Source organism: Salmo salar, chromosome ssa26 (genome assembly GCF_905237065.1).
Source record: "Salmo salar chromosome ssa26, Ssal_v3.1, whole genome shotgun sequence".
In the NCBI taxonomy this organism is placed as follows: Eukaryota; Metazoa; Chordata; class Actinopteri; order Salmoniformes; family Salmonidae; genus Salmo; species Salmo salar.
The window spans coordinates 31,470,299-31,497,561 of NC_059467.1; the positions used below are offsets into that span (position 1 = coordinate 31,470,299).

Genomic DNA, 27,263 nt, shown 5'->3' on the forward strand with positions numbered 1-27,263 from the left:
ACTGAATCCCTGTTTGTCTGTTTCACTGTCACTGTTGTGCACGCTACCCACTGGGCAAAAACTGGTTTCAACGCCAAAAATATATGTGATGATGTTGAATCACCATGGTAAACTAATTGGATTTGCAAAAAGTCTTCAACATAAGGTAAATTTCCATCTTTTGTTCACCTAACTTTTGACCTAAATCCAACAACAAATGTTTAGTTGATTTCACGTTGAATTTATGTTAGTGGACAACTTAACCAAATGTAAATCAAAACTAGACATTGACATTGAACGTCTATGCCCAGTGGGTAATGTTCTCTCCTTCAGGTAGTATTTCATGTATTCTGTCTGTCTGTCTGTCTGTCTGTCTGTCTGTCTGTCTGTCTGTCTGTCTGTCTGTCTGTCTGTCTGTCTGTCTGTCTGTCTGTCTGTCTGTCTGTCTGTCTGTCTGTCTGTCTGTCTGTCTGTCTGTCTGTCTGTCTGTCTGTCTGTCTGTCTGTCTGTCTGTCTGTCTGTCTGTCTGTCTGTCTCAGGGACATCTGTGAGTTTGACTAGAGTACACACACACACACACAGAGTATGTCGTCTCACACACTATTCTGGCACCCATGGTCAAATCTCTTGTGGGCGCAGTTCAATCTGTCACAAGAGACTATTTACACTCTGACAGATGACAGATGGCACAGGTATAATTTACCCTGTTTGTTTTCCATAAAGGTTGAACCACATTGAAATAGACAGGGAAGACAAGGGAGACAAGATCATCTAGCTACCTCAAGACAGCCACTTACAAGCATTTTCAATATGGCTAAATTCAATATGGCTAAACTGTTGTTTGAATGTCAGATATTATGGTCAAAGCTATGCTGTTTGTAGCTTGCCAGTAATTTAAATTTCTATGTTGCCCCATGATGCAAAAGAAAAATCCCATTGTTGGCTGTGGAGATCCTTCAGTTAGCACAGCTTGATTGAGAAAACGCTATCTCAAAGACAGCATAAATACTATGTTGACCTGTTAGAAACTTTAAATGATAGATAAGTGGAGCTTGGTAGACGACATGACATCACACATTCCCATTTGCAATGTGTCTCTTATGATTAAGGACTTTGCTCCAGATCGTCAACGCAGTTTAATTCCTGCCAGTGGATCCCATTTAGAATTACCTTTCTTCCTTAAATAGCACCGGTCAGATCTGCCAGGCTCAGATGTGAGGCAATGTACGTGTTATGTCACTGTTGAGTGTTGACTTTTCATCAGCTATTATGGAGATGATGATGATGATGATATTGCCTGGTGTATTACACAACAACATCACTCCTGAGTAGTCAATCAAATCAGCAAAAGTATGTTGACATGAATCATATTTGAACAAAGCTTGAATCAACCCAACTTGAATCTCAATATATTGATCCTGACAGTGTCCACCATTGGAGGTCTAGTATTGTGATACAATGCCTCTTTATTTGCCCTTTGACTCTGAAGTTTGGCATTGAGTCCTTTCAAAGTGACTTCTGATGATGAAACCATATGCTGCTCTTGTGTCTGATGAGAGCGATGTCAGCACAGTCTGATCACCAACGGTGTCACAGCCAAAAGGATTAAACCCCAGTATAAAGTAGCTGACTCGGCCTTTGATGCGGGTCAGTGAATGAAAGGGAAATATGATAGACCAGGTTTTCCTCTGACAGACATACCTTCATGTCTCTCTCTGTTACAGTACCGTCTATTTTTGCATTAATTGGTGGTTACAGGGTTAATTCCGCTTGGTCACTGTAATGTGATGCTACTGGCGGCAGAGAAATCAGGCGCAGGAGAGCGGAAACTGATTTACAACGATTGTGTTTAATAACCATGAACCACCGTCAACAGAACAATACAATACCGTGCACAAGCACTGCAACAAACAATTACGGACAAGGACATCGGGGGGGAACAGAGGGTTAAATACACAACATGTAATTGATGGAATTGGAACCAGGTGTAATGGAAGACAAGACAAAACCAATGGAAAATGAAAAGTGGATCGGCGACGGCTAGAAGGTCGGTGACGTCGACCGCTGAACGCCGCCCGAACAAGCAGAGGGACCAACTTCAGCGGAAGTCTTGACAGTACCCCCCCCCCAGCTCCAGCTGCGCGTCAACACCGGCCTCGGGGACGACCCGGAGGGCGAGGCACAGGATGATCCGGACGAAGACGGTGGAACTCCTGCAGCATTGAGGGGTCCAACACGTCCTCGACCGGAACCCAGCACCTTTCCTCCAGACCGTACCCCTCCCACTCCACGAGATACTGAAGGCCCCTCGCCCAATGCCTTGAATCCAGTATGGAGCGAACGGAGTACGCCGAGGGCCCCCCGATGTCCAGAGGGTTAGGGTTACCTCAGACTCAGCACCTCAGACTCCTGAGGCCCCACAAACCGCTAGAAGGTCGGTGACATCGTCCGCCGAACGCTGCCCGAACAAGGAAAGGGACCAACTTCGGCGGAAGTTGTGACAGTCACAGGGTTAAAACAGAACTCAAAGGGTTAAGTTAGATATTAAATCTGAGTGGTGTAGGTTAGGGCTATGGTTTGGGGATGGCTTAAAACTAAATAATTAAAAACAACGTGCTGTTTCCATCAACTATCATCAGTATTGTCACGGCTTGCTAGAGCATTGTGAACTGCGGTGTATAAGTGGTCTAAACAGCGAGCTCCAGCTCCGAGCATCACCAGTTTTCCCTCTGTGCAGGGAAATTGTTTTATTTTCTTTGTGAGTGATAAGGACGGCATATATCAACGTTCTCAGGATCTTTTCAAAAGTCTGAAATCGCCATCTAGTGATCAGGTTGGCCTGATAGTTTCAATGCACAGCTTGTGTTGCTTTTCAGGGTCACTGTGTATTGAAATGACTAAGAGACTGGTGCTCACTCTTTTCTATGGCTGGGTGTCTTTCTTTTTGCCTGGCTGGTCTTCCTGAGATTTCCACACGGTTACCTCAGTAACACACACACAAACATGCACACACATACACACACACGCCCATACACACACACATGCACGCACACACATACACACACGCGCACACACACACACCCACACAAGTGCACACACATACACACACACACACACACAGTAGTCTCTCCACTGTCCCATGAGGACATCACTTGTGATAGCTTGACAGTGAGTTCTTCTGTCTACCTTCATGCAGGCCAGGTGATGGGACTCACTCACTGGAGTGACCTTTCCCTAGCCTCTCTCTGGCCAAGATAACTTCAGGTGTGTGTGTGTGTGTGTGTGTGTGTGTGTGTGCGCACGCGTGCGTGCGGGCATGCATGTCTGTCTGTCTGTGCATATTATTTTTCATTATAGCAGAGAAGTTTAGGAGAGGTGTCTCTTTTGATTACCTGATTTAAATAAAACAAATACCATATTTAAAGCAATTTCTATTAATGTGATGAGATAAAATTTAACCCTACTGCAGGCTCTGTGCATATAATAATTATTTTGATGAAAAATCGTTACACTATCAACAGAAATCCTACTTGTATTCTTCCTTTGGTACAATACCAGGCAGGGGAAGCCATTAGCATGGTTGACTCTTGGGGTAAGAATAGGCAGAGATGAACTAGACTAGACAAGGATGTGCTACAATAAACTGATGTCTGAACTTAGAGACAAATAGACCTCACCATAACACTGGGCTAGGAATATCAGATTTTTCACTCAAGAATGCTATTTTGTTATCAACAGTAAATATTATATCATTAAACAGTCCTACGTAAACCAGCTGTTTCTAAGATGGCTTCAACTGTTCTAACTTCTGTGGGCTGTAAGTCCCCTCAGCCTCCTGAGCTAGAGGGGGAGAGGAAGGGCACAGAGAGCAGATGCTCAGTAGATGGGTTCCATTAAAGAGATGCACCTCACTACCCTTTACCTTTCACTGACTCAGCCCCTGGATACTGTCAGCTGGGTTCTAGAGAGTCAGAGAGAGGCAATGTCTCTCCTCTTTCCCTTTCTCCCCTCTTATCATCCCCCCCCCCCCACTCTCCTCGAAATCACTTACCAGTCTGAGACATCCAGACATGAGGGTTGGAGAGCAGTTTGGCCCCTGCCGGCCCCTGTGTGTTCATGCAGGCGTGAGTAGCAGTGCTGGTCAGCCCCCAGACCCCCACCATGTCATCACTCTAATGGGGCCCCAAGGGAGGGCCACTCTCTCGCTTTCTCTCCCTCTCTCTTACTCTCACTCACTCTCTCTCCACTGGAGGAATGATTTAGAGAGCCCCCTCCCGCCCAGGCTCCCTCGGAACACAGCCCAGCACGAAGCACTCCCACTGGGCCACTTCAAGGGAAAATCCAGCCTCTACCAGACGGCTCCAGGCCCAGCCTAGTCATTAAGGAGGATTTATCATGTTTTTTCCTCCATCAGTTGAGAGGCTTTTTAGGGACAGTGGATATTAATGTTAGAAGATGTGAAGAGGCTTATTGCATTCAAAATGTGCATCAGTTATGTACCTTGAGCCCTTTGTAGTCTAGGGGTTAGTAGTGCTGAGATGGCTTGGGGTCTCGACGTGGTGGCATGTCTACTGAAGACCTGTTGCCTGGGATATTCTCTGAAGGATATGTTTATCTTTAAAAACGCAATATAGGGCAGGTATGGATCATCAACAGCAGCAGCATAAATGACTATCCAAAATCCCATAGCTGCTCTGCTTAGTATAAATTCATAGGAGGCATCAGTCCTGAGGAAGTATGTACAGAGGAAGGACTTTAATCCAGGAGCAGCACTGGGTTGAAACACTCATTCACTAATCTCCTCGCCCAGGGAATGACCAATCACGAATATGCATACATACAGTCAGCATTTTGACAGCTATGGAACACTGCACCAAACAGTGTTGTTATGTGTCTAAGATAAGTTGTATTGAATATGTGTCACTCTAAAGAACAATGTTTTTCCAGTGTCCACCACCAGGCTCTTGGTCTGACTGTATAGCTGTAGCACTGACTGGACTGATCAAAGGCTTGGAAATAAAACTTGGCTTAATGTTTCTGGGGCAAATCTATACTGTGTGTGTGTGTGTGTGTGTGTGTGTGTGTGTGTGTGTGTGTGTGTGTGTGTGTGTGTGTGTGTGTGTGTGTGTGTGTGTGTGTGTGTGTGTGTGTGTGCGTGCGTGCGTGCGTGCGTGCGTGCGTGCGTGCGTGCGTTTCTCTATTCTCGCCTGCCTGGCGTAGAGGATGACCCAGTTAGCGGTCTATCTCTGTCTGCTATGTGTGATGCTCTGTGTGATGCTCTGTGTGATGCTCTGTGTGATGCTATGTGTGATGCTCTGTGTGATGCTCTGTGTGATGCTCTGTGTGATGCTCTGTGTGATGCTCTGTGTGATGCTATGTGTGATGCTCTGTGTGATGCTCTGTTTGATGCTATGTGTGATGCTCTGTGTGATGCTATGTGTGATGCTCTGTGTGATGCTATGTGTGATGCTATGTGTGATGCTCTGTGTGATGCTCTGTGTGATGCTATGTGTGATGCTATGTGTGATGCTCTGTGTGATGCTCTGTGTGATGCTCTGTGTGATGCTTTTTATAGGAATCTCTCTTCCTCTCGGGGATATTAACACCTACAGTTAAAAGAAGGAGGAGTCTTGTGCTGCTTATCTTTTCATGGTACAGTTTATTACAATATGATACGGAATATCTTACCATTAAGAACAGCACCAATAGTGACCTCCTGCCTTAAGTCCAGTGTGGATAAATGGAGTGTGGCACCTCAAGCCAGTCTTAAAGTCTGCACTGTAAATACAGTATCCAAATCACTTTATTACATTATAAAAATACATGATACACTATAACTCCCCAATAGAAACCAAACTAATAGACACAGCCTACCTTATACACTCACCTGACCTTCAACATATCAGGGTTGGGGTCAATTCCATTTCAATTCCAGTCAATTAAGAAAGTAAACCAAACTCCAATTCCATTTCAAAGTGTTCCTTATTGAAAAGCATTGTAGAGAATTGGAATTGGAATGTGTACTTCTGTGTACTTCCTGAATTGACTGGAATTGAAATGGAATTGACCCTAACCCTTCAACATGTCCTCTAGTCTCCAACAGGACTCCTCTGCTTTACACACAACCACTATCTCTCAGTGAACATAACATTACATAACATACCATATCATGTGATTATCCCCCCTAGTAAGCCCTTGAAATACTGAACTGTACATATCTCCGAGATACACCACCTTTTAGCTCTGAAAGCCTCATAGTGATTATCCAAGTGGCTGATATAGGTTGCATCCCTAATGGCACCCTATTCCCTACTTAGTACACTATCTGGGACACGCTGCTGACTGAGTGGCAATGCTGAGGTTGAGCCTCACAGCAGCACAGCAGGACAGGAGTGGAGCGTGAGGTTGTAAAGTAGCAGCCGCCACATTAACCACTCACTGACTTAATCACACAAAACACAACCCCAGAGCAGAGCTATGTGGGAGAGAGAGCGAGACTGAGAGAGAGATCATTTTTGTATTGTTTATTTCCCTTTTGTTTATTATCCATTTCACTTGCTTTGGCAATGTAAACATATGTTTCTCATACCAATGAAGCCCTTAAATTGATATTGAGAGAGAGAGAGAGAGAGAGAGAGAGATAGGCAGAGGGAGAGAGAGGCAGAGTGAGAGAGAGAGGCAGAGAGAATGAGGCAGAAAGACAATGAGAAAGAGTCATCTGCTAATGTGACCAGACATTACCACCACCACAAACCAGCCTCTGTTTTCTCCTGAGCCCTAATCAAGATCGCTGACTAGGGTTGCACATTTTGGGGAATATTCAGAGGTGTCACGATTCCCACCGACGGTGGCGCCCCCTCCTGCTCGGGTGGCGCTCGGCGGTCGTCGTCACCGGCCTATTAGCTGCCACCGATTCCCTTTTGCTTTTCCCTTTTTTTATTTTGTGACACCTGTGGTCAATTAGCCATTAGAGGGGCTATTTAGTTTAGCTGGCCCGCTCCTGTTCGTGCGGGATTAATGATTGTTTCTTGTGTGACGGCTTGTGTTCATGTCGACGTTGTTGTACGCCGCATGTATTTTCTCCCCTGTGTGTGGGAACATTTGTTTTTTGTGAGTGTATATTAAAAACACCACTACCCTGTGTTCGCTGCTTCCTGCGCCTCATTCCTCCTCCACAATTACCAAGCCTTAACAAGAGGTGGAAACTTTCTGTGGGTATTAACGGGAATATATGGGAATTAACGGGAAAATATGGGAATTAATGGAAATGTATGCATTTTATTCATATCCATATTAATACCATTTGAATGTAGATGTTTTTTTTCGATTTGGATAAATTTACCATATGGTATGGAGACAGAAACATAAACCTTTTACCTTATTTTAAGTAGACATAATTGCAGATGATTAAATCCTTCCAATAGAAATAAAAAAATACAAATTTGTTACGAATTGATCTTTAATTAAATGAGTTGACTCTTCACATGGAATGATTTCACTGAACAACAAAAGAAAGGAATATTGAATGATCCCCAATGATCCATCGCATCTCCCAAAAACGTTTTCAACATACATCTGTAAAATGTGTGTGTGTGTAATTATGACAATTACAACAATACTGAATGAACAATGAACACTTTTATTTTAACTTAATATAATACATAAATAAAATCAATTTAGTCTCAAGTATATAATGAAACATGTTCAATTTGGTTTAAATAATGCAAAAACACAGTGTTGGAGAAGAAAGTAAAAGTGCATGTTCCTTGCTCAGAACATGAGGACATTTGAAAGCTGGTGGTTCCTTTTAACATGAGTCTTCAATATTCCCAGTTAAGAAGTTTTAGGTTATCATTATTATAGGAATTATGACGCATCGACTATTTCTCTCTATACCATTTGTATTTCATATACCTTTGACTATTGGATGTTCTTATAGGCACTTTAGTATTGCCAGCCTAATCTCGGGAGTTAATAGATTAAATACCTCTTTTGTAAGATAAATGTTTTAAAATGAAACATGTATGGAAACAGGTGAATTAACACTCCTCAGTTAGCAGGCTCAAGCAAGCTAAAACCCACATGGTAGTAAAAACTAACTAGCAGAAATTGTAAATAAGTTACAAATGATTTTAACACACTTTGCTGTAGCTACTATTTACTAGTTAACGTACACACCCATGTATGTCATATAAAATATATTCACCCCACCCAGTATTGTAATCAAAACTTACCAGAAAGCAATTAGTCCTTGGCTCAGACAGTGTAGTAGTGTGGGCTCAATAGCATCTCATTAGTGTGCAAGATCTTGAGAATCAGCTGTACATGTGATGGAAGAGTGTACTGTGCATGCAGAGGGTTGCAATTCCATTGAATTGGGGATAGTTTAAGCAAAATATGGACAAGACCTAGAATTGCCTTATGTGTATCCCACAAAAAAGGTTCACTGTTATAAGCCAATTTTTTTATGAATTTAAGCAAAATTCCCGGGCTTATCTTCCCATGGAAAATTTCCCGGAAAGTTTCCAACCCTTTGCAACCCTGTCGCTGACTGTCTAGTGCCTGGTGCACAACAACCATTTAGACTCCATTCCTCGGTTGTTGCAATCTTCCATCCACCTGCAGCTTAATATGACACCATCACATATTAATGCTGTGTTTCCCTGGCTGATATGGAACCCATTTCAATAATTCATCTAAAGTGAGGCCTGGGTTGGCCGTGGAGGACCAAGAGAGGAGTCTGCTGCTGAGCGGCCTGCCGCCTGACGACCGGATCTAAAATTATGGACTCAAGATCATTTGGCCCCAGTATTTTTCCTCTCTCTGTGTGTGTCACTTTTATTACTTCTATGATGGAGCATCAATATCAGCATCAGCTTGGTTCAACAAATGACTAATGTCCCCCTACCTACCTACCCACCTCCCTCCCTCCCATCCTCACTCCTCACCCTTCCTCCCTCCTCTCCCTCCCCTCCTTCTCTCCCTCCCTCCTTCAAGCCCTTCTTCGTGTTTAAACATTCCTTCCCTTTGCTAATCCCATTACCCATGTAATGGGAGGTAGGTGGCTGATATCACAAGGCTGCCCATCCTCACCTGCCACCCTTGGGATGGGGGCAGACCACACACCCCCTTCTGCCCCCTCCTGCCCACCCCGTAAAGAGGGCCTTGGGCCTCGAGGCACCACACACACCATTTGTCCACGCCACAGAGCGACTCAGGCTGCATCCCAAAAGGCACTTTATTTCCTATATAGTGCATTACTTTTGACCATGGCCCATAGGCCCCTGTCCAAAAGTAGTGCACTATGTAGGGAAGACGGTTCCATTTGGGATGCAGCCACAGAAACGGCCCAGAGAGCTAAATCAAATTGCCTGGCATTAATAATGTCCCCAGTAACATCCCGGCTTGGAGAAGGGGACATGACAATACAATCATAATCTCTCTCTCTCCCTCGCTCTCTCTCTCAATTTCAATTTAAGTGGCTTTATTTGCATGTGAAACATGTTTACATCGCCAAAGCAAGTGAAATAGATAATAAACAAAAGTGAAATAAACAATAAAACATTTCAAATGTCATATTTTGTCTATTTACAGTGTTGTCAAATCAAATCTTATCAAATTTTATTGGTCACATACACATGAGTAGCAGATGTTAATGCGAGTGTAGCGAAATGCTTGTGCTTCTAGTTCCGACAGTGCAGTAATATCTAAGAAGTAATCTAACAATTCTACAACAACTACCTTATACACACAAATCTAAGTAAAGGGATGGAATAAGAATATGTACATATAAATATATGGATGAGCGATGGCCATGTGGCATAGGCAAGATGCAGTAGATGGTATAGAGCAGTATATACATATGAGATGAGTAATGTAGGATATGTAAACATTATTAAAGTGGCGTTATTTAAAGTGACACGTGATACCTTTATTAAATCCATTTATTAACTTCTATGGGCTAGGTGGGACGTTTGCGTCCCACCCTAGTCAACAGCCAGTGGAATCGCGTGGCGCGAAATACAAATACCTCAAAAATGCAAAAACTTCAATTTCTCAAACATATGACTATTTTACACCATTTTAAAGACAAGACTCTCGTTAATCTAACCACATTGTCCGATTTCAAAAAGGCTTTACAGCGAAAGCAAAACATTAGATTATGTCAGGAGAGTACCCTGCCAAAAATAATCACACAGCCATTTTCAAAGCAAACATATATGTCACAAAAACCAAAACCACAGCTAAATGCAGCACTAACCTTTGATGATCTTCATCAGATGACACTCCTAGGACATTATGTTATACAATACATGCATGTTTTGTTCAATCAAGTTCATATTTATATCAAAAAACAGCTTTTTACATTAGCATGTGATGTTCAGAACTAGCATACCCACCGAAAACTTCTGGTGAATTTGCTAAATTACTCATGATAAACATTGACAAAATACAGAACAATTATTTTAAGAATTATAGATACAGAACTCCTTTATGCAATCACGGTGTCAGATTTTAAAATAGCTTTTCGGCGAAAGCACATTTTGCAATATTCTGAGTACATAGCTCGGCCATCACAGGCTAGCTAATTTGACACCCACCAAGTTTGGGGCTCACTAAACTCAGAATTACTATTAGAAAAATTAGATTACCTTTGCTGTTCTTCGTCAGAATGCACTCCCAGGACTTCTACTTCAACAACAAATGTTGTTTTGGTTCCAAATAATCCATAGTTATATCCAAATACCTCCGTTTTGTTTGTGTGTTCAGGTCACTATCCGAAGGGTAATGCGCGAGCGCATTTCGTGACAGAAAAATTCTAAATAATCCATTACCATACTTAGAAGCATGTCAAACGCTGTTTAAAATCAATTTTTACGCGATTTTTCTCGTAAAATAGCGATAATATTCCAACCGGGCAACGTTGTATTCATTCAAAGGCTGAAAGAAAAAAATGGAGAAGTCTCGTGAACGCGCATCTCAGTCTCACTGTCCCCAGGCTGACCACTTACAAACTCTGCTGCTGAACTTTGCCCAGATACAGCAGACACCCCATTCCACTTTCTGGCGGCTTTAGAGAGCCAATGGAAGCCTTAGAAAGTGTCACGTTACAGCACAGATGCTGTATTTTCGATAGAGATGCAACAGAAGGACAACAAATTGTCAGACAGGGCACTTCTTGTATGGAATCTTCTCAGGTTTTGGCCTGCCATATGAGTTCTGTTATACTCACAGACACCATTCAAACAGTTTTAGAAACTTTAGAGCGTTTTCTATCCAAATCTAATTATATGCATATTCTCGTTTCTGGGCAAGAGTAGTAACCAGTTTAAATCGGGTACGTTTTTTATCCGGCCGTGAAAATACTGCCCCCTAGCCCCAACAGGTTAAAGTGGCCAGAGATTTGAGTCTGTATGTTGGTAGCAGCCTTTATGTTAGTTATGGCTGTTTAACAGTCTGATGGCCTTGAGATAGAAGGTGTTTTTCAGTGTCTCGGTGCACCTGTACTGACCTCGCCTTCTGCATAATAGCGGGGTGAACAGGCAGTGGCTCGGATGGTTGTTGTCCTTGATGATCTTTCTGGCCTTCCTGTGACATCGGGTGCTGTAGGTGTCCTGGAGGGCAGGTAGTTTGCCCCAGTGATGCGTTGTGCAGACCACACTACCCTCTGGAGAGCCTTGCGGTTGAGGGCGGTGCAGTTGCCGTACCAGGCGGTGATACAGCCCAACAGGATGCTCTCGATTGTGCATCTGTAAAAGTTTGTGAGTGTTTTAGGTGACAAGCCAAATTTCTTTAGCCTCTTGAGGTTGAAGAGGCGCTGCTGCGCCTTCTTCACCACACTGTCTTTTTTGGGTGGACCATTTCAGTTTGTTCGTGATGTGTACGCCAAGGAACGTATAACTTTCCACCTTCTGCACTGCTGTCCCATCGATGTGGATTGGGGGGGGGGGGGGGGGTGCTCCCTCTGCTGTTGCCTGAATTCCACGATCATCTCCTTCGTTGTGTTGGCATTGAATGAGAGGTTATTTTCCTGACACCACACTCCGAGGGCCCTCACCTCCTCCCTGTAGGCCGTCTCGTCGTTGTTGATAATCAAGCCTCCCACTGTAGTGTCTTGATGATTGAGTTGGAGGCGTGCATGGCCACGCAGTCATGGGTGAACACAAAGTACAGGAGAGGGCTGAGAACGCACCCTTGTGGAGCCCCAGTGTTGAGGATCAGTGGGGTGGAGATGTTGTTTCCTATCTTCACCACCTTGGGGCGACCCATCAAAGTCCAGGACCCATGTGCACAGGGCGGGGTCAAGACCCTGGGTCTCGAGCTTAATGACGAGTTTGGAGGGTACTATGGTGTTAAATGCTGAGCTGTAGTCAATGAACAGCATTCTTACATAGGTATTCCTCTTGTCCAGATGGGTTAGGGCAGTGTGCAGTGTGATGGCAATTGCGTCGTCTGTGGACCTATTGGGGCGGTAAGCAAATTGGAGTGGGTCAAAAATCTTTTTAATTAATTTTTATCTTATTAACACTTTGTTCTAGCTAGCTATTTGTGTAGGTAGCTATCAAGTAAACACAATGACTGTATAGGATGATCCTTGACTAGTCTCTCAAAGCACTTCCTGATGACAGAAGTGAGTGCTATGGGGCGATAGTCATTTAGTTCAGTTACCTTAGCTTTCTTGGGAACAGGAACAATGGTGGCCATCTTGAAGCATGTGGGGACAGCAGACTGGAATAGGGATTGATTGAATATGTCTGTAAACACACCGGCCAGCTGGTCTGCGCATGCTCTGAGGACGCGGCTAGGGATGCCGTCTGGGCCGGCAGCCTTGCGAGGGTTAACACGTTTAAATGTTTTACTCACGTTGGCCACAGTGAAGGAGAGCCCACAGGCTTTGGTAGTGGGCCGTGTCAGTGCCACTGTATTGTCCTCAAAGCGAGCAAATAAGTTGTTTAATTTGTCTGGGCACAAGACGTCGATTTCCGCGACGGGACTGGTTTTCTTTTTGCAATCCGTGATTGACTGTAGACCCTGCCTGATTTGGTTGGGTCTAATTGTGTTGTTGTCCTGGAGCTCTGTGGGGTCTGTTTGTGTTTGTGAACAGAGCCCCAGGACCAGCTGGCTTAGGTGACTCTCTCTCTTTCTCTCCCAGTAAGTCAAGGACTCTGCGTGGAGACACAGTACTGTAGCTTAAATGTGGGTTCAAATAGTATTTGAAACCTTTCAAATACTTTTACCGTTTTATGTAGCCTGCCTGGAGTTCCAGATATGTGGCGTTTGATGTTTTGGGACTCTTGCATTGTTGCATTATGCCAGTCAAGCTCAATCAAACACAGATAAAGTATTTGAACCCAAAGCTGCAGCAGTTTACTTCCTAAAGCGAAAGCCTCTTATTCTTGGTTGGTAATTAGAGTGTGATGGCTATTAGGAAAACGTTCTAACAGTGCTAAGAGGGCCAGCCAGTGTGATTAAAAAGTAGCTGATGAATTTACTGGAGTGAAGCTCAGTTACTCCTAGAAAGTGGGTGGTCGTATTCACTGGCAGTAATGGTGTTCTGTAGATTAGAAAGTGGATGGTCGTATTCACTGGCAGTAATGGTGTTCTGTAGATTAGAAAGTGGATGGTCGTATTCACTGGCAGTAATGGTGTTCTGTAGATTAGAAAGTGGGTGGTCGTATTCACTGGCAGTAATGGTGTTCTGTAGATTAGAAAGTGGGTGGTGTTATTCACTGGCAGTAATGGTGTTCTGTAGATTAGAAAGTGGGTGGTCGTATTCACTGGCAGTAATGGTGTTCTGTAGATTAGAAAGTGGGTGGTCGTATTCACTGGCAGTAATGGTGTTCTGTAGATTAGAAAGTGGGTGGTGTTATTCACTGGCAGTAATGGTGTTCTGTAGATTAGAAAGTGGGTGGTGTTATTCACTGGCAGTAATGGTGTTCTGTAGATTAGAAAGTGGGTGGTCATATTCACTGGCAGTAATGGTGTTCTGTAGATTAGAAAGTGTGTGGTCGTATTCACTGGCAGTAATGATGTTCTGTAGATTAGAAAGTGGGTGGTGTTATTCACTGGCAGTAATGGTGTTCTGTAGATTAGAAAGTGGGTGGTCGTATTCACTGGCAGTAATGGTGTTCTGTAGATTAGAAAGTGGGTGGTGTTATTCACTGGCAGTAATGGTGTTCTGTAGATTAGAAAGTGGGTGGTCGTATTCACTGGCAGTAATGGTGTTCTGTAGATTAGAAAGTGGGTGGTGTTATTCACTGGCAGTAATGGTGTTCTGTAGATTAGAAAGTGGGTGGTCGTATTCACTGGCAGTAATGGTGTTCTGTAGATTAGAAAGTGGGTGGTGTTATTCACTGGCAGTAATGGTGTTCTGTAGATTAGAAAGTGGGTAGAGAAGAAATAAGAAATACTGTATGTGTACTTGCACTACACACACACACACACACACACACACACACACACACACACACACACACACACACACACACACACAAATGCATGCAGGCATGCACAAACACACACACACACACTGAATGAAGCTCATAATAAGTCCATACTATACAATGAAGATGCCACATTGAAAGTCATCAGTAGCTTTCCTTTGTTCATTCTGAGATGAGATGCATCCATTATCTCTGATTAAACCTCACTCATTAAACCTTCTATAACCCCATCCTCTCTGTATTAACATATCTGTTATGTTCAACAGTAAAGTGGAGATGATGGTGTTGGTAGATGGTAGGTGGTAGATGGTAGGTGGTAGAGCAAAGCAGTAGAATACTGTACCAAAACATGGTACCCCGCATTAACATAACATATCCACACTCCCCACAAATCTATATTGTATAATACAGCGTTTTCCTACATAGTTTTTGTTCCTCCACAGTAGCTCGTCTCTGTGCTTATTCCCATAGGGACATCAGAGACCGCTTTGCTTTGCATCGGATCAATACGCTTTAGCTTCAGTCCTATTATATATACAGTCATTGCCTTCAGCCCTGCTTCAGTCCTCTAATATATACAGTTATTGTCTTCAGCCCTGCTTCAGTCCTCTAATATATACAGTCATTGTCTTCAGCCCTGCTTCAGTCCTCTAATATATACGGTCATTGTCTTCAGCCCTGCTTCAGTCCTCTAATATATACAGTCATTGTCTTCAGCCCTGCTTCAGTCCTCTAATATATACAGTCATTGTCTTCAGCCCTGCTTCAGTCCTATAATATATACAGTCATTGTCTTCAGCCCTGCTTCAGTCCTATAATATATACAGTCATTGCCTTCAGCCCTGCTTCAGTCCTATAATATATACAGTCATTGTCTTCAGCCCTGCTCCAGTCCTCTAATATATACAGTCATTGTCTTCAGCCCTGCTTCAGTCCTGTAATATATACAGTCATTGTCTTCAGCCCTGCTTCAGTCCTCTAATATATACAGTCATTGTCTTCAGCCGTGCTTCAGTCCTATAATATGTACAGTCATTGTCTTCAGCCCTGCTTCAGTCCTCTAATATATACAGTCATTGTCTTCAGCCCTGCTTCAGTCCTATAATATATACAGTCATTGTCTTCAGCCCTGCTTCAGTCCTCTAATATATACAGTCATTGTCTTCAGCCCTGCTTCAGTCCTGTAATATATACAGTCATTGCCTTCAGCCCTGCTTCAGTCCTCTAATATATACAGTCATTGTCTTCAGCCCTGCTTCAGTCCTCTAATATATACAGTCATTGTCTTCAGCCCTGCTTCAGTCCTATAATATATACAGTCATTGTCTTCAGCCCTGCTTCAGTACTGCTGTTTCTGTTCCAGGGGTACTGCTCTCAACTTTTTAAAGTTGAATTTATCTCATCAATATGCAAAGTATACATTCAGTACAAGTTGAGGTCAGCTGTATGTACGTGCAATGTGCAGTGGTGCTTATGTAGCCATAATACAGTATTTAAGCTGCTTAGTGACTGCTAAGTGCTAATGGTGGCAGGTAGCCTAGTGGTTAAGAGTGTAGTGCCAGTAACTGAAAGGTTGCTGGTTTGAATCCCCTAGGTGAAAAATATGTCAATTTGTCCTTGAACAAGGCACTTAACCCTAATTGCTCTGGATAAGAGTGTCTGCTAAATATGTAAAGTGTTGTTGTTCCTGGTGAGGGACAGAGATTGTTGAGTGCATCCAAAATGGCACCATATTCTCTGTATAGGCGTAGTGCACAATGAAGGAAATAGGGAGCCATTTGGGAGAAATCCTAGGATTAGTCTAATGAATGAAATTCTGTGTTTGGGTTCCAGTTAATTTCATTCCTAAATGTTCAGACCCGTTGTGATGAAGGGCTCTGTGTTTTGTTGTCTTTCAGTAAACACAGTTGCCATAAATAACATCACACACACTGTGATTAATTAGAGAGGCTGTCTGCCTCATTTTGGCTGTAGATAAGTTATGTAGCTTATATAGGAAGCATGTACTATATGCGTTGGTGCAGTGTCTCTGTATGTGCTTCTGTGGAGCTGTGTTTGTGTCTGCCTGCCACTCTCAGACCTGCAGGATGACTGTATTTTAAGGGAGTGCGAGTCAGCGCTTCGTGTCGTGGAGAATAGTCCTCAGTGTGTGTGGTATAGCTGTTGTGACGGTGACATACTGGACAGAGACAGTAGCCAGTGGATGTGAGATCCCATAGAGAGACTGGAAAAGGTCAGGCTTCTGTGGTGCTAACCAGCTTTAACATTCAGAACATTCTGTCTGCATACCAAATAGCACACTATTCCCTATATGGTTCTGGTCAAAAGTAGTGCACTATATAGCGAGTATGGCGCCATTTGTGATGCATCCTCAGCGCTAACACTGAGCCATACAGTCACCTAGGGCTTTGCCAGATGCCAGCCTCAGCTCTGCTGATGTGTTTTATGGTGGTAAACTGGGCCATTCTTATTACTGGGCCATTCATATTACTGGGCCTGGGTCATTCATATTACTGGGCCTGGGCCATTCATATTACTGGGCCTGGGTCATTCATATTACTGGACCTGGGTCATTCATATTACTGGGCCTGGGCCATTCATATTAATGGGCCTGGGCCATTCATATTACTGGGCCTGGGTCATTCATATTACTGGGCTTGGGCCATTCATATTACTGGGCCTGGGCCATTCATATTACTGGGCCTGGGTCATTCATATTACTGGGCCTGGGTCATTCATATTACTGGGCCTGGGACATTCATATTACTGGGCCTGGGCCATTCATATTACTGGACCTGGGCCATTCATATTACTGGGCCTGGGCCATTCATATTACTGGGCTTGGGCCATTCATATTACTGGGCCTGGGTCATTCATATTACTGGGCCTGGGTCATTCATATTACTGGGCCTGGGTCATTCATATTACTGGGTCTGGGTCATTCATATTACTGGACCTGGGTCATTCATATTACTGGGCCTGGGTCATTCATATTACTGGGCCTGGGCCATTCATATTACTGGGCCTGGGCCATTCATATTACTGGGCCTGGGCCATTCATATTACTAGGCCTGGGTCATTCATATTACAGTAGAGTAGAGTGTGTGAGTTTTAGCTGCCACTAAACACAGCTGTCTCCATGCTGGGCCACATACTACTGCTGGGCTGTACTGTAGCGGGCTGCTGCGTTAGCATGTATTAATCAATGCCTGAGAAGTGCACAATTGTGAACCTTTACATGGTGTAGAATTTCAGTAATATTGGCTAGAAGGTACAGAGGGAGTAGAAAGGCATGAGCCCCCACCTGTGACTGTCCCAGCTGTCCTCACTAATCAACGCACCAGGGTCTAGAACAGGCCTGGGTAAAGGCCATCCCAGGGCCGTATGCGGCCCGCGACCTGATTCAATATGCCCACGGAATCATGCTCAGATCACGTAATTTGCTATAGTAAAGTTTTGAATAAGGTATTTGTTATTCAAATAAAAAGCCCAATGAATACCCGCCTTTGTGTTATGATTTAACTCTCACCGCTTGTGGGTCATTTATTTTGAAGGCACCTATAAATAACAATTGCATGAGGACAGACAGTGACAGGCAGGCTGACAGACACGTCATAGCTCGCTCGAAATTGTGCATAAATTATTTTTTCAAAGATAAAAAAAAACACATTTAAAGTAGACAATGAATGTAGAGTGTTCCAGCAAGAGTGGACATTGAAATATTTATTTATTGAGGAATCAGGGAAAGCTGTGTGCTTAGTGTGCAAAGAAAGCATCACTGTCTTGAAAGACTACAACTTGTCCCGACACTTCCAGACGAAGCATGCAGAGAAATATAGGAATATGCATTCTGAGCAGAGGGCAAATGCATCGAAAGAGTTGCTTTCTCAGTTGCAAAAGCAGCAAGGACTTTTCACAAAACTGCATTCAGCAAATGACGGAATTGCGAGAGCTAGCTATGTACTGTCCCACAAAATTGCGAAACATAGCAAGCCATTCGCTGAGGGCGAATTCATGAAAGAATTTTTATTTGACTCTGCAGCAATACTTTGCCCCAACAAGAAAGAGTTGTTTGAAAATGTTTCCCTGTCAAGACGAACAGTGACACGGCGTGTTGAGAACATCGCAGAGAATATGGAACAACAGTTGAAAGACAAGGTAAAGGATTTCACCTATTTCTCCTTGGTCCTGGATGAGAACAGTGATGCACATGACACGGCGCAGTTGTTGATTTTCTTCAGAGGCATAACCCCAGACTTTGTAACTACAGAGGAGCTTCAGTACTGTCAATGAAGAGCACAACCACAGGGAAAGATTTATTGGAGGAGGTTAATAAGTGCGTGGCAAAGCTGGGACTGAGTTTTGAAAATATATCCAGTGTGACCACTGATGGGTGCCCAAACTTGACAGGAAAAAACATTGGTTTTTGAAAAGGATACAAGAACAAGTAGCTGAGCTGAAGCCAGATCAGAAAATGATTTTCCTACATTGCATTATTCATCAGGAGGTGCTCTGTAAATGTGTTCTGAAAATGAGCCATGTTGTGGATACAGTCACTAAAGTGGTAAACTTCATAAGAGCAAAATCTTTAAACCACAGGCAGTTTGTCTCACTGTTGGAAGAGACAGAGTCTGGTCATGCAGATCTCCCCTACCTCCCAAACATGAGATGAGTTTTTGCAAATGAAAGGAAAATATGTGGATTTCCCTCAACTGCAAGAAAAATAATGGTTGGCTGATTTTGCCTTCACCGTGGACATCATGGCCGTCATGAATGAACTGAATTCCAAACTACCTTGTAAAAGCCTTCAAGGGAAAATTACTCCTCCTGACCTGCCAAGTAGAAGCCAACAATCTCACCCACCTTCTGACACTACTATTATTATTTGACCCTGCTGGTCATCTATGAACATTTGAACATCTTGGCCATGTTCTGTTATAATCTCCACCCGGCACAGCCAGAAGAGGACTGGCCACCCCTCATAGCCTGGTTCCTCTCTAGGTTTCTTCCTAGGTTCTGGCCTTTCTATGGAGTTTTTCCTAGCCACCGTGCTTCTACACCTGCATTGCTTGCTGTTTGGGGTTTTAGGCTGGGTTTCTGCACAACACTTTGAGATATCAGCTGATGTAAGAAGCCTTTATAAATACATTTGATTTGATTTGATACTAGTCTGCTCCCTATCAGATGACCAGGGAGAGAAGTATGTGGATAATGCTCCCATTGACCTGCAACATGAGCTTATCCATCTTCAGTCTGATGCAGTGATTGGAGAACTATTCAAAACAATGTCACAGACAAGGTTCTATAGATCCCTTGATTAACAAAACTTTCCAAAGATTAGGAGTCATGCTCAGAAGATGTTTGTACTTTTTGGGTCAACCTATTTACAGTACTTTGCAAAAGAATTCATCCCCCTTGGCATTTTTCCGATTTTGTTGCATTACAACCTGTGATTTAAATAGATTTTTATTTGGATTTCATGTATTGGACATACACAAAATAGTCCAAATTGGTGAAGTGAAATGTAAAAAATGACTCGTTTCAAAAAATTCGCTAAAATAAAAAACTGAAAAGTGGTGCGTGTATACAGTTGAAGTCTGAAGTTTACATGCACCTTAGCCAAATACATTTAAACTCAGTTTTTCACAATTCCTGACATTTAATCCTAGTAAAAATTCCCTGTCTTAGGTCAGTTAGGATCACCACTTTATTTTAAGAATGTGAAATGTCAGAATAATAGTAGAGAGAATGATTTATTTCAGCTTGTGTTTCTTTCGTCACATTCCCAGTGGGTCAGAAGTTTACATACACTCAATTAGTATTTGGTAGCATTGCCTTTAAATTGTTTAACTTGGGTCAAACGATTTGGGTAGTGTTCCACAAGCTTCCCACAATAAGTTGGGTGGATTTTGGCCCATTCCTCCTGACAGAGCTGGTGTAACTGAGTCAGGTTTGTAGGCCTCCTTGCTCGCACACGCTTTTTCAGTTCTGCCCACAAATATGCTATAGGATTGGGGTCAGGGCTTTGTGATGGCCACTCCAATACCTTGACTTTGTTGTCCTTAAGCCATTTTGCCACAACTTTGGAAGTATGCTTGGGGTCATTGTCCATTTGGAAGACCCATTTGCGACCAAGCTTTAACTTCCTGACTGATGTCTTGAGATGTTGCTTCAATATATCCACATAATTTTCCTTTCCTCATGATGTCATCTATTTTGTGAAGTGCATCAGTCCCTCCTTCAGCAAATCACCCCCACAACATGATGCTGTCACCCCCATGCTTCACGGTTAGGATGGTGTTCTTCGGCTTGCAAGCATCCCCCTTTTTCCTCCAAACATAGTGATGGTCATTATGGCCAAACAGTTCTATTTTTGTTTCATCAGACCAGAAGACATTTCTCCAAAAAGTACAATCTTTGTCCCCATGTGCAGTTGCAAACCATAGTCTGGCATTTTTATGGCGGTTTTGGAGCAGTGGCTTCTTCCTTGCTGAGCGGCCTTTCAGGTTGTCGATATAGGACTCGTTTTACTGTGGATATAGATAATTTTGTACCTGTTTCCTCCAGCATATTCACAAGGTCCTTTGCTGTTGTTCTGGGATTGATTTGCACTTTTCACACCAAAGTACGTTCATCTCTAGGAGACAGAACGCGTCTCTTTCCTGAGCGGTATGACGGCTGCGTGGTCCCATGGGGTTTATACTTGCGTACTATTGTTTGTACAGATGAACGTGGTACCTTCAGGCGTTTGGAAATTGCTCCCAAGGATGAACCAGACTTGTGGAGGTCTACAATTGTTTTTCTGAGGTCTTGGCTGATTTCTTTAGATTTTCCCATGATGTCAAGCAAAGAGACACTGAGTTTGAAGGTAGGCCTTGAAATACATCCACAGGTACACCTTCAATTGACTCAAATTATGTAAATTAGCCTATCGGAAGCTTCTAAAGCCATGACATCATTTTCTAGAATTTTCCAAGCTGTTTAAAGGCACAGTCAACTGTATGTAAACTTCTGACCCACTGAAATTGTGATAGTGAGTTATAAGTGAAATAATCTGTCTGTAAACAATTGTTGGAAAAATGACTTGTGTCATGCACAAAGTAGATGTCCTAACTGACTTGCCAAAACTATAGTTTGTTAACAAGAAATTTGTGGAGTGGTTGAAAAAAATGAGTTTTAATGACTGGCACTACACTCTTAACCACATGACTGTATGTATTCACCCCCGTTGCAATGAAGCCCCTAAAAAAGTTCTGGTTCAACCAATTACCTTCAGAAGTCACATAATTAGTTAAATAAAGTCATTCTGTCTGCATTCTAAGTGTCACATGATCTGTCACATGATCTCAGTATATATACACCTCTGAAAGGCCCTAGAGTCTGCAACACCACTAAGCAAGGGGTACCACTAAGCAAGAGGTACCACCAAGACCAAGGAGCTCTCCAAACAGGTCAGGGACAAAGTTGTGGAGAAGTACAGATCTGGGTTGGGTTATAAAAAAATATCCGAAACTTTGAACATCCCATTGAGCACCATTAAATCCATTATTAAAAAATTGAAAGAAAATGGCACCAAAACAAACCTGCCAAGAGAGGGCCGCCCACCAACTCTCACGGACCAGGCAAGGAGGGCATTAATCAGAGAGGCAACAAAGATAACCCTGAAGGAGCTGCAAAGCTCCACAGCGTAGATTGGAGTATCTGTCCATAGGACCATTTTTAGTCATACACTCCACAGAGCTGGGCTTTACGGAAGAGTGGCCAGAAAAAAGCCATGGCTTAAAGAACAAAATAAGAAAACATGTTTGGTGTTCGCCAAAAGGCATGTCATGTGGGAGACTCCCCAAACATATGGAAGAAGGTACTCTGGTCAGATGAGACTAAAATTGAGCTTTTTGGCCATCAAGGAAAACACTATGTCTGGCGCAAATCCAACACCTCTCATCACCCCTAGAACACCATCCCAACAGTGAAGCATGGTGGTGGCAACATTATGCTGTGGGGATGTTTTTCATCGGCAGGGACTAGGAAACTGGTCAGAATTGAAAGAATGATGGATGGTGCTAAATACAGGGAGATTCTTGAGTCTTCCAGCGATTTGAGACTGGGACGGAAGTTCACCATCCAGCAGGACAATGACCCTAAGCATACTGCTAAAGCAACACTCGAGTGGTTTAAGGGGAAACATTTAAATGTCTTGGAATGACCTAGTCAAAGCCCAGACCTCAATCCAATTGAGAATCTGTGGTATGACTTAAAGATTGCTGTAAACCAGCGGAATCCAACCAACTTGAAGGAGCTGGAGCAGTTTTGCCTTGAAGAATGGGCAAAATTCCCAGTGGCTATATGTGCCAAGCTTATAGAGACATACCCCAAGAGACTTGCAGCTGTAATTGCTGCAAAAGGTGGCTCTACAAAGTATTAACTTGGGGGGGTGAATAGTTTTCATTTTGCATATTCAAAGTGGTAGGCATGTTGTGTAAATCAAATGATACAAACCCCCCAAAAATCTATTTTAATTCCAGGTTGTACGACAACAAAATAGGAAAATTGCCAAGGGGGTGAATACTTTCACAAGCCACTGTATGTGAACAGACATTTTCAGTGATGAAATATAACAAGGCAAGGTGCAGATCATCTCTTACTGACTCTCACCTCTCAGCAATCCTTCGCATAGCGATGTCAGAAACTGTACCTTTCCCTCCATGTAGTTCATTGCATGTATAATAATGAAAATACCTACCAAAAGGAGAACATGGATGTGGTTTATTTCTGTGCATGTTAAAACAGTTAAATAAGTAGTATATCTGGATGTGGTTTACAGTAGATGTATCTGTCAACACAGTCATACACATGATGTATAATCCTGTAATATGATTCTGGCCTGCGATGGCAAAAATATAGCCCTCCATGGAAAATAATTGCCCAGGCCTGGCATAGACTGACTGACTGCAGCATCAGACTGGCTGGGGCTGAGGTAGATACTGATTACATCATCAGACAGGCTGGGGCTGAGGTGGATACTGATTACATCATCAGACAGGCTGGGCTGAGGTGGATACTGATTACATCATCAGACAGGCTGGGCTGAGGTGGATACTGATTACATCATCAGACAGGCTGGGGCTGAGGTGGATACTGATTACATCATCAGACAGGCTGGGGCTGAGGTGGATACTGATTACATCATCAGACAGGCTGGGGCTGAGGTGGATACTGATTACATCATCAGACAGGCTGGGGCTGAGGTAGATACTGATTACATCAACAGACAGGCTGGGGCTGAGGTGGATACTGATTACATCAACAGACAGGCTGGGGCTGAGGTGGATACTGATTACATCATCAGACAGGCTGGGCTGAGGTGGATACTGATTACATCATCAGACAGGCTGGACTGAGGTGGATACTGACTGCATCATCAGACAGGCTGGGCTGAGGTGGATACTGACTGCATCATCAGACAGGCTGGGCTGAGGTGGATACTGATTACATCAACAGACAGGCTGGGGCTGAGGTGGATACTGATTACATCATCAGACAGGCTGGGCTGAGGTGGATACTGATTACATCATCAGACAGGCTGGGCTGAGGTGGATACTGACTGCATCATCAGACAGGCTGGGCTGAGGTGGATACTGACTGCATCATCAGACAGGCTGGGCTGAGGTGGATACTGATTACATCATCAGACAGGCTGGGCTGAGGTGGATACTGATTACATCATCAGACAGGCTGGGCTGAGGTGGATACTGACTGCAGCATCAGACAGGCTGGGGCTGAGGTGGATACTGATGACATCATCAGACAGGCTGGGGCTGAGGTGGATACTGATGACATCATCAGACAGGCTGGGCTGAGGTGGATACTGATTGCATCATCAGACAGGCTGGGGCTGAGGTGGATACTGATTACATTATCAGACAGGCTGGGCTGAGGTGGATACTGACTGCAGCATCAGACAGGCTGGGGCTGAGGTGGATACTGATGACATCATCAGACAGGATGGGGCTGAGGTGGATACTGATGACATCATCAGACAGGCTGGGCTGAGGTGGATACTGATTGCATCATCAGACAGGCTGGGGCTGAGGTGGATACTGATTGCATCATCAGACAGGCTGTGCTGAGGTGGATACTGATTACATCATCAGACAGGCTGGGGCTGAGGTGGATACTGATTACATCATCAGACAGGCTGGGGCTGAGGTGGATACTGACAACATCAACAGACAGGCTGGGCTGAGGTGGATACTGATTACATCATCAGACAGGCTGGGCTGAGGTGGATACTGATTACATCATCAGACAGGCTGGGGCTGAGGTGGATACTGAATACATCATCAGACAGGCTGGGGCTGAGGTGGATACTGATTACATCATCAGACAGGCTGTGGCTGAGGTGGATACTGAGTACATCATCAGACAGGCTGGGCTGAGGTGGATACTGATTACATCATCAGACAGGCTGGGGCTGAGGTGGATACTGAATACATCATCAGACAGGCTGGGGCTGAGGTGGATACTGATTACATCATCAGACAGGCTGGGGCTGAGGTGGATACTGATTACATCATCAGACAGGCTGGGCTGAGGTGGATACTGACTGCAGCATCAGACAGGCTGGGGCTGAGGTGGATACTGATGACATCATCAGACAGGCTGGGGCTGAGGTGGATACTGATGACATCATCAGACAGGCTGGGCTGAGGTGGATACTGATTGCATCATCAGACAGGCTGAGGCTGAGGTGGATACTGATTGCATCATCAGACAGGCTGTGCTGAGGTGGATACTGATTACATCATCAGACAGGCTGGGGCTGAGGTGGATACTGATTACATCATCAGACAGGCTGGGGCTGAGGTGGATACTGACAACATCAACAGACAGGCTGGGCTGAGGTGGATACTGATTACATCATCAGACAGGCTGGGCTGAGGTGGATACTGATTACATCATCAGACAGGCTGGGGCTGAGGTGGATACTGAATACATCATCAGACAGGCTGGGGCTGAGGTGGATACTGATGACATCATCAGACAGGCTGGGGCTGAGGTGGATACTGATGACATCATCAGACAGGCTGGGCTGAGGTGGATACTGATTACATCATCAGACAGGCTGGGGCTGAGGTGGATACTGAATACATCATCAGACAGGCTGGGGCTGAGGTGGATACTGATTACATCATCAGACAGGCTGGGGCTGAGGTGGATACTGAGTACATCATCAGACAGGCTGGGCTGAGGTGGATACTGATTACATCATCAGACAGGCTGGGGCTGAGGTGGATACTGAATACATCATCAGGCAGGCTGGGGCTGAGGTGGATACTGATTACATCATCAGACAGGCTGGGGCTGAGGCGGATACTGATTACATCATCAGACAGGCTGGACTGAGGTGGATACTGAATACATCATCAGACTGGCTGAGGTGGATACTGAATACATCATCAGACTGGCTGAGGTGGATACTGAGTACATCATCAGACAGGCTGGGCTGAGGTGGATACTGATTACATCATCAGACAGGCTGGGGCTGAGCCAAGTCACCCAGTGACCACCTATTCCTGAGCAGGCAGCAAGCGGCAGAGCATATTCCATTTCTCGCTCTCTGAAAAGTCTCCAGTAGCGGGACCATTCCATTTGTCATGCGCTGCACTGCACTACAGGTTCCATTCCATTTCTCATGCACTGCACTGCACAGCAGGGCCTATTCCATTTCCCAGTCACAGCACTCCACTGAAGGGCCAATTGAATTTCTCACTCTACATTTCCTTCTCATCACTGTCTGCACCAGGTGTACATTGCTCCACTTCCACTCCATTTTCCACCTTGTCTACCTCTCCGTACTGCTTCTCTCCATCATGTCTTTTCCTCTGCAGTAGAGATTTCAGCGAGACATCACAGATGGCTGTTTCTGCATATTAATATTTGATTCTCCTCAGATATGTCCCCAGGGTTGGTGAAATATTAACCATGTTCTGGTGTTATTGAAATCTCGTTTCTTTTGAGCCCAAAATCTTTGTACATGGTGTCTGTTCATGTCTTCACCCCTCTCCTCCTTAGCTCTTTGTCAGTCACTGTCTGTGTCGTTGCCTGGCTACCAACCACTGTCACCCCTACATTACTAACTAGTGTTGTTTTTCACGGTTGTACAGCGAGATGCATTACCTGGTTTCTCCTCTACCTGGTTGTCACCTCTGTCACCCCTACATTGGTGACAGTAGTTGTCTCTCCTCAGAGTTATTCATGTAGTGTTTTCTTATGTGTTACAGCGCGATGCAAAGGGACAGTACCTGTTTGATCTCATCTGTCACCACCTGAACCTGCTGGAGAAGGACTACTTTGGCATCAGATATGTGGACCCAGACAAACAGAGGGTGGGTTGTGCCAACCGACAGGGAGGAGGGGTAACTCCCTCTCTCTCTGTTTATGTCTGTCTCTCTCTTTCTTTCTTTCTGACTGTTTCTCTCGTAACTACCTCTCCCTTGCTGCCACTTTCACACTCTCTCCCTTCCTCCCTCTCCGCCCTCTCTTTCTTTCTTTCTTTCTTTCTTTCTTTCTTTCTTTCTTTCTTTCTTTCTTTCTTTCTTTCTTTCTTTCTTTCTTTCTTTCTTTCTTTCTTTCTTTCTTTCTTTCTTTCTTTCTTTCTTTCTTTCTTTCTCTCTCTCACTCTCTTTCCCATGACATCACACATATACCACTGAGCTGGCTATTTCTACAGTTTCTCCCTCTCTTCTCTCTCCTCCTTTCATGTGTGCCTGCAGCAGAGCCCAACCCCATACTCTACTGCGTCACAGCCTGAGGTTATTACTGTGTGTTAACTCTCTT

The 27,263-nt window shown here is 44.0% G+C and overlaps 1 protein-coding gene across 1 annotated transcript in view; it reads left to right on the forward strand.

Moving 5' to 3' along the window:
- The window catches only part of LOC106587600 (FERM domain-containing protein 5), a 122,927-nt gene that overhangs the window by 72,001 nt on the left and 23,663 nt on the right, over positions 1–27,263 (forward strand). The window contains exon 2 of the mRNA XM_045708769.1: positions 26,708–26,812. Within this exon, the coding sequence (XP_045564725.1) occupies positions 26,708–26,812 (105 nt within the window). The remainder of the gene's footprint in view (positions 1–26,707; positions 26,813–27,263) is intronic.